Raw genomic sequence first — 8,311 nt, 5'->3', positions numbered from 1 at the left:
CATCGCCCGTTCCGGCACGGCGTCGCGGCCAGCACGCTCCTTCTCGTCGCCGGCCTGGTGCAGCGCGCACTCCAGCGGCTGCTCTGCCACGTCGCCGGGCGCACCCATCGCCCGTTCCGGCACGGCGTCGCGGCCAGCGCGCTCCTTCTCGTCGCCGGCCTGGTGCAGCGCGCACTCCAGCGGCTGCTCTGCCACGTCGCCGGGCGCACCCATCGCCCGTTCCGGCACGGCGTCGCGGCCAGCGCGCTCCTTCTCGTCGCCGGCCTGGTGCAGCGCGCACTCCAGCGGCTGCTCTGCCACGTCGCCGGGCGCACCCATCGCCCGTTCCGGCACGGCGTCGCGGCCAGCACGCTCCTTCTCGTCGCCGGCCTGGTGCAGCGCGCACTCCAGCGGCTGCTCTGCCACGTCGCCGGGCGCACCCATCGCCCGTTCCGGCACGGCGTCGCGGCCAGCACGCTCCTTCTCGTCGCCGGCCTGGTGCAGCGCGCACTCCAGCGGCTGCTCTGCCACGTCGCCGGGCGCACCCATCGCCCGTTCCGGCACGGCGTCGCGGCCAGCGCGCTCCTTCTCGTCGCCGGCCTGGTGCAGCGCGCACTCCAGCGGCTGCTCTGCCACGTCGCCGGGCGCACCCATCGCCCGTTCCGGCACGGCGTCGCGGCCAGCACGCTCCTTCTCGTCGCCGGCCTGGTGCAGCGCGCACTCCAGCGGCTGCTCTGCCACGTCGCCGGGCGCACCCATCGCCCGTTCCGGCACGGCGTCGCGGCCAGCGCGCTCCTTCTCGTCGCCGGCCTGGTGCAGCGCGCACTCCAGCGGCTGCTCTGCCACGTCGCCGGGCGCACCCATCGCCCGTTCCGGCACGGCGTCGCGGCCAGCACGCTCCTTCTCGTCGCCGGCCTGGTGCAGCGCGCACTCCAGCGGCTGCTCTGCCACGTCGCCGGGCGCACCCATCGCCCGTTCCGGCACGGCGTCGCGGCCAGCACGCTCCTTCTCGTCGCCGGCCTGGTGCAGCGCGCACTCCAGCGGCTGCTCTGCCACGTCGCCGGGCGCACCCATCGCCCGTTCCGGCACGGCGTCGCGGCCAGCACGCTCCTTCTCGTCGCCGGCCTGGTGCAGCGCGCACTCCAGCGGCTGCTCTGCCACGTCGCCGGGCGCACCCATCGCCCGTTCCGGCACGGCGTCGCGGCCAGCACGCTCCTTCTCGTCGCCGGCCTGGTGCAGCGCGCACTCCAGCGGCTGCTCTGCCACGTCGCCGGGCGCACCCATCGCCCGTTCCGGCACGGCGTCGCGGCCAGCGCGCTCCTTCTCGTCGCCGGCCTGGTGCAGCGCGCACTCCAGCGGCTGCTCTGCCACGTCGCCGGGCGCACCCATCGCCCGTTCCGGCACGGCGTCGCGGCCAGCACGCTCCTTCTCGTCGCCGGCCTGGTGCAGCGCGCACTCCAGCGGCTGCTCTGCCACGTCGCCGGGCGCACCCATCGCCCGTTCCGGCACGGCGTCGCGGTCAGCACGCTCCTTCTCGTCGCCGGCCTGGTGCAGCGCGCACTCCAGCGGCTGCTCTGCCACGTCGCCGGGCGCACCCATCGCCCGTTCCGGCACGGCGTCGCGGCCAGCACGCTCCTTCTCGTCGCCGGCCTGGTGCAGCGCGCACTCCAGCGGCTGCTCTGCCACGTCGCCGGGCGCACCCATCGCCCGTTCCGGCACGGCGTCGCGGCCAGCACGCTCCTTCTCGTCGCCGGCCTGGTGCAGCGCGCACTCCAGCGGCTGCTCTGCCAAGTCGCTTGGTGCACTGATGTTGTGCTCTGGAGGTGCGTGTATGTGGTGGGGAATTGTTATTTGGTGGCTTTCGCTTTGGGTTACGATGCGCTTGATGTGCTCGATGATGGTGTTGTGGACGCATCGTATCTGGGGTGTACGTTGTGGGCTGTGCTCGTTGAGGGTTGCATGAATGCCATTGTGGGTCTTCTCGTGCGTGTTGGCGTGAAGTTTCTTTTCGCAGGACAGTATTCTGTCAATGCGGGCGGTTGATTCTTCGGCGATGGTGACAGTCGTAGTGCTGCGGTCAGTGGGGGCTTTTTCAAGGAGGTAATGGTGTACTGTCTGTCGTGTCGGTGTGTTGGATGCTGCTTCCTCGTCGTCGACGCAGAGAGTTGGAGTCGGTGGTGGTTGGTTTGCCCGCGTTGGCTGTGTGCGATTGTAAACAACTGTGAGTGGAAGATAGGTGGATGACGGCGTGGAGAGGTCGTTAGGTTGCTCCTCTGCTACTTCAAAGCTCTGTTCTCGGCGGTTCGGACCCTGTCGACACTTGCGCGGCGTGTGGATCAAGGCGAGCAATGGTGTTTGCTCCTCGCTCTCACTCGAGTCTACGCTTTCAGCCTCCTCCTTCTCGATAAGGAGTTCGTGGGGATGCCCTGACACACCCACCGAACGCTGGCTGCGAGTGCTGGGCACGATGGGATCGCTATCCGTGTCGTCTTCGGAAAGGGTTGCGCAGCTGTCTTCCTTGGTGAAAGGATGGTGCGTTTTGGGGTATGGACCCGCCAAGCGTAGCCGCTGGCGACCCTGAGCGAGCGGAGTAGCCTCTTCCTCCTCGTCCTCCTCTGTTGATACGACGGAGTGCCGCTCATGAGCCTCTTGTGGCAGAGCTGCTCGAGGCTGCGCCTTGCGCTCTACGCGGCTCTTCCGTTGCGCAAGCGACAGTAACGGCTCTTCCTCATCCACGTCCTCTGTATCTCTGTCTGCCCTGCCAGTTACTTCCTGGATAGCGGACGGGGGTATCTGCATGAGATGTGCTGCTTTGCGTAGAGGAACATCTCGCACCAGGTGTGTTTCTATAGGTGAGTCATCTGAACTGTTGTTGTCAGGGGCATCATCTACGACATCGGTCGCCTCAGGAGCCTTATCGTGCGGTGGATCACCTGGTTCATGCCTGGTGGAGCTGGAGATGAACCCAACATTGACCGGAACATCAGAATCTGAGTCACTGTTGCACGGCTGCTGTCCATCCGTCGCCGCCACCGGCACTGCCTTCAATGTAGGCCTGCCAGTGGAGTGTTTGGGGGCGTGCTGCAGAGCCGGCATGCGGAGTTCCTCCTCCTCGTCACCGCTGTCGGCGTTAACGCTTCCATTAGGCTCCTCCTCATCTTCCTCAGTGCGGTAGTCCTTGGGCCCTGTATGATCTGTCTTGTAGAGATCCGTTCGGCGACCAATAACTAGTCCCAGCGGCTCCTCACTGCTGCTGCCTACGTCCTCGTGCCCCTCAGCGCACTCGCCGGCCTCTGGAGGGCAGCCACCGCAAGGCCGACCAGCAGCACGCGTCGGGCCAAACTCGAACGACGGCGATAGCTGCTCGTCCTCAGCGTCCGTCTGCTCAGCACTCGGCGGCCGTCCGTCCTCCACAGGTCGAAGGCCCACGGCGACAGGGCGCCCAGCAGCACGCATCGGGCCAAACTCGAACGACGGCGATAGCTGCTCGTCCTCAGCGTCCGTCTGCTCAGCACTCGGCGGCCGTCCGTCCTCCGCAGGTCGAAGGCCCACGGCGACAGGGCGCCCAGCAGCACGCGTCGGGCCAAACTCGAACGACGGCGATAGCTGCTCGTCCTCAGCGTCCGTCTGCTCAGCACTCGGCGGCCGTCCGTCCTCCGCAGGTCGAAGGCCCACGACGACAGGGCGCCCAGCAGCACGCGTCGGGCCAAACTCGAACGACGGCGATAGCTGCTCGTCCTCAGCGTCCGTCTGCTCAGCACTCGGCGGCCGTCCGTCCTCCGCAGGTCGAAGGCCCACGGCGACAGGGCGCCCAGCAGCACGCGTCGGGCCAAACTCGAACGACGGCGATAGCTGCTCGTCCTCAGCGTCCGTCTGCTCAGCACTCGGCGGCCGTCCGTCCTCCGCAGGTCGAAGGCCCACGGCGACAGGGCGCCCAGCAGCACGCGTCGGGCCGTGAATAGCGGATATATCGAGTGTTTCCTCTTTTTCGTCGTCTGCGCGCACGGGTATCGGAGACGCTGGAGAATGCGCCGACATAATTCGGGCATAGTCAGCACGTTCCCGTTCAACGCACTCCTTCTCACGGCGAAGGTGTAAGACACGCGCCGCCCTTGCAGTGCGTGCGGCAGCGATGGCATCTTCTCCCGTGTGGGTGGTGTCGTCGCCGTTGTCACCAATAGGTGTTCTTGAGGGTCGTCGAATGGTCTCTACACTGGCCGTGAGATCAGAGCGCGCGCTGGAGGTGTGTCGCTTGCGCAGCGCCACATAGCCGCTCTGGGCGCGGGTGAAGTCTTTTGAAAACCCGAGTCCGTGAGCACGATGTGTCTGTGCTGCACCCACGCCTGTAATTTCCTGTGCAGCGCCTCCCTCCAACTCCATACGGCTGCCTGTGAGCAGGTAGCTGGAGGAACACAGCAGTGATGACATGCGTGCACCGCCGCCCTGCACAGTATCGCGCATACTCATCTCGCGCTCATGCAAGCGAGCTGAAGAGAGGTGACTTGCCGCGTAGAGGACAGTGCCGCTATCGTGATCTTCGTTTTCCATCTCACCTGACATCAATGCTATCTCGTATAACGCAGCCGGCGCTCCTCGGTTACTTAGTAGAGGCCCCACAATGCGCTGCGACCTTTGAGCAGCGCCTGGAGTCAGTGGGGCCTCCTCGTCTTCATCATCAGCACAACTGGCCTCCGCCATGTGAGTGACCCGTGCACGGCCAGCAGAGAACTTTGGCTCACGGGTAGCGTTCTGCACGAGCGGTTCCTCACTGCTGCTGCCTACGTCCTCGTGCCCCTCAGCGCACTCGCCGGCCTCTGGAGGGCAGCCACCGCAAGGCCGACCAGCAGCACGCGTCGGGCCAAACTCGAACGACGGCGATAGCTGCTCGTCCTCAGCGTCCGTCTGCTCAGCACTCGGCGGCCGTCCGTCCTCCGCAGGTCGAAGGCCCACGGCGACAGGGCGCCCAGCAGCACGCATCGGGCCAAACTCGAACGACGGCGATAGCTGCTCGTCCTCAGCGTCCGTCTGCTCAGCACTCGGCGGCCGTCCGTCCTCCGCAGGTCGAAGGCCCACGACGACAGGGCGCCCAGCAGCACGCGTCGGGCCAAACTCGAACGACGGCGATAGCTGCTCGTCCTCAGCGTCCGTCTGCTCAGCACTCGGCGGCCGTCCGTCCTCCGCAGGTCGAAGGCCCACGGCGACAGGGCGCCCAGCAGCACGCGTCGGGCCAAACTCGAACGACGGCGATAGCTGCTCGTCCTCAGCGTCCGTCTGCTCAGCACTCGGCGGCCGTCCGTCCTCCGCAGGTCGAAGGCCCACGGCGACAAGTCGCTTTGGCCCGTGGGTAGTATTTTGCACGAGCGGTTCCTCGCTGTTGCTGTCTCCGTCCTCGTGCCCCTCGGCAGCATCACCAGCCTCTTGCTCGGCAGCTCTGTGTGCTCTCCCAGCCTTGTAGCGATTTGTGCGAGTGCCCAGTTGAGCCAGAAGCGGAGTGTCATCATCGGAGTATTCGTCCTCATTTCCGTCCACCGAGCCTGCGTCATCACGGTCCTTTCCAGCTCCCATGTACGTCAGTGAGACAGACTCAACTTGCAGCTGTGCAGCTGAGACGCTTGTTATGTCAAGTGCATGCAGGGTGTCGGTCATGAGCCATGCAGAACAACTGCTACTGTACTCCCCTGGTTGTACCAATCGCTCAATCTGCAGTGCCGCGTCGTACGGAGCAGCATCACGGAAGCTCTCAAACTCCTCATCTGGCTCAGCTGCAACAGCGAAGCCGCCGCCTGTCTGGCTTGCTGCGGCAGCTGTCCTGCGCTGCAGCCGCGCCTCGACGTCTTCCTCGTCTTCGTGGAACGGGTCGGGGGCTGCGTAGTTCTCGCCTTTACTGGGCAGGAAGCCTCGCTCCTCGGCGTTGATGCGATGGAGCTCATATTGTAGGAGATCGTCCTCACTCGAGATCATTACGTCACAGAGGTCCTCCAGCTCATCCTCCGCGAGGCACTCGAGGTGGAAGCGATGGCGGTCCTCGACGGCAACGAGATGCTCCATACGCTCGGCAGCGCTCTTTCTGCATGCCAGCGAGTTAGTACTGCTGCTGCTCGGCTTGCTTGCCAGGGCCTCCCTGGGAGTACTGTCTGAATTTTTTCTCGGAGGCCCACTACTCGTGCGGGACTCCAGGGCATGCGGCACAGGTGCCGGATTAGGGTTGTTGTGGCTAGCCATATGGATCGAGGACGCCGGGACCTCGGCGGAGCTGCCGCTCGTGCGCGAGGTTGCGTCGGTGCCAGAACCTTCAGTGGTGCTGCGCGGCGTAGGTTGTACTGTCGCGTGCCCATTAGCACCAGCCGCAGCCACAGCGGTGCTGTGGGCCGCTCTTGTCGACGACGGATCCCCGGAGAGCAACAGCGATTCCTGCATTGCTCCAGGGAAAGACAAGAATCCCAGCCCAGGAGTGGAATTTGAATAAGAAGAGAGGTTGACAAAGTGATCGACTGAGCACCCCGACACAGCGCAGCAGACACCCAGATAGGCACGCTGCGGGTAGGGAGGGGGGGGGGGGGAAGAAAGAGAAGGCGCTGATCGATGTAAAGCTTCGCTTGTTGTTGTTGTTATCCCCTCAAGCTACCACTCCACCTCCCCCACGATAGGCGGAGCAGCCACAGCCACAGCAGCAGCGAGCAGAGGAGAGGAGTCGCTGACTCGAATAGGGAGGGGTCTGCACGGGGTGGTGGTGGAGAGAGCGAGCGAACGAGACAGACAGGCAGACACAGAGAGACAGGACACTACAACCGGAGTACCCTTCTTGGTGCGTGTTTGACTTTACACACAAAAATGCCCAAGCTCGTGCGGGGAGGCCGTGTGTCAATGTGTCCCGCGTCTACCGTGTCTCGGTGGCGGCAGAGTGGACAGTAAATGAGGCGAGAGAGAGAGAGAGAGAGAGAGAGAAGGAAAGAGATGCACACACAACCACGCTTTTTTTTTTTTTGGGGGGGGGGAGGGAGGGAGGGAGGCTCGGGGTAACGCCTACGTTGGGTGTCTGCGTGTGGATTTTGATGAAGAGAAGAAGAAAAAGGCGACGGAAGGGAGGGAGCGGGGGATGGCGGTAGGAGAGCCAAAAGCCACCCACGAAGAGGGGAAGGGGTGCAAGTCAGGAAGAGGCACTCCTGCACGTAGCAACACACACACACACAGAGAAGCCAACAAAACTCCGCAGCACGAAGCGATGCCGACAGACACCGAGAGTTGAAAAGGATGGTGCCGAGGGCGGTGGGAGGGGGGGGGGCAAGAGAGAAAAGATACGAAAAGGGAGAGCCCAAAGGAAAGCAAGAAGAAACAACTGAGAGAGAGAGAGAGTGGAGGTGTGCGCGCGTGCGTGGGGCCGAGTGAGCGGATGTCGTCTTTCCTCTTCTTTTCTTGCCTTCTGAAGGCAATGCGCGGACGTGGCGTCGGCGGGCGCCCTTCTACAGGCAGACAAACACCAGTAAACACTAAAAAAAGGGGGCACCACCACGGCCACACCAGGCACAGTCAACACAGTCGAGGATGAACAGAGAAAAGAGAGACGTACACGTGAGCAGCGAGGAGAGAGAGAGACGTACACGCACACCGAAGAGAAGCAGGCAGGCGACGAGACGCAGGACGAGAAGCGAGCAAACTCCAGTCCCCAGCCTAGATCAACGTCTGCGTTGTTGTCGTGTATGTGTAGAGCTGCGGCTATGTGGGTGTACGTGGTTGCGTCTTCGTGCAGAGCTATGCAAGAAGAGGGGAGGGGAGGGGGAGGAGGCAGGTGTAGAGAAGAGAGAAAAGGGCTCGATTACAGTGGGAGAAGGATGCGGAGGAAAGGAATACAGATAAGCAAACCAACGAAATAAAGCGTAGTAGTTTGGTGTGATGCCCAAGCGCAGGTAGACCCCTGGCGCCAGCCTTCAAGCAGTGAGGACCAGCTCTACAAGAGACGGGGAGAAGGAAGGAGGGAGGGAGAGAGAGAGAGGGCACACCGAGGTGCACGGAGAGAGACGCAGACACGAGGGGCAACACGGCGGGCGACAACCAAAACTAGAAATGCGCAAAAAACCCCTAGGGAGAAAAAGGGGCGCTGACAGCGAATATGCGTGTGCGTGGCGGTGGGAGGTGGGGGTAGGAGTGTACGAGTGTGTGTAGGACAGTAACTACGGACAGATGCGCAGGCGCGGAGAGATGAACCTTCGTGTGAGGGCACGCCTCAACACCAAAAGGGTAGCACTGGCAGCAGTCAAGGAGAGCACACGCCCACACACACACACACACACGCAGGAGAACAAAACAGAGGCGGGGATGGGGGAGGTCCCAAAAG

At 63.7% G+C, this 8,311-nt stretch overlaps 1 protein-coding gene across 1 annotated transcript; it reads right to left on the bottom strand.

Moving 5' to 3' along the window:
* LBRM_15_0460 (hypothetical protein) lies at positions 1–6,396 on the bottom strand (the record flags this gene model as incomplete). Its single annotated transcript, XM_001563445.1, has 1 exon — positions 1–6,396. A coding segment is annotated over one exon (6,396 nt), but the record flags the coding sequence as incomplete, so codon positions are not given.
* Positions 6,397–8,311: the final 1,915 nt, after the last annotated feature.

Source organism: Leishmania braziliensis, chromosome 15, assembly GCF_000002845.2.
Source record: "Leishmania braziliensis MHOM/BR/75/M2904 complete genome, chromosome 15".
Taxonomy (NCBI): domain Eukaryota; phylum Euglenozoa; class Kinetoplastea; order Trypanosomatida; family Trypanosomatidae; genus Leishmania; species Leishmania braziliensis.
The sequence above is the reverse complement of the archived record's forward strand: the minus strand, read 5'-3'. Positions and strand labels throughout refer to the sequence as shown.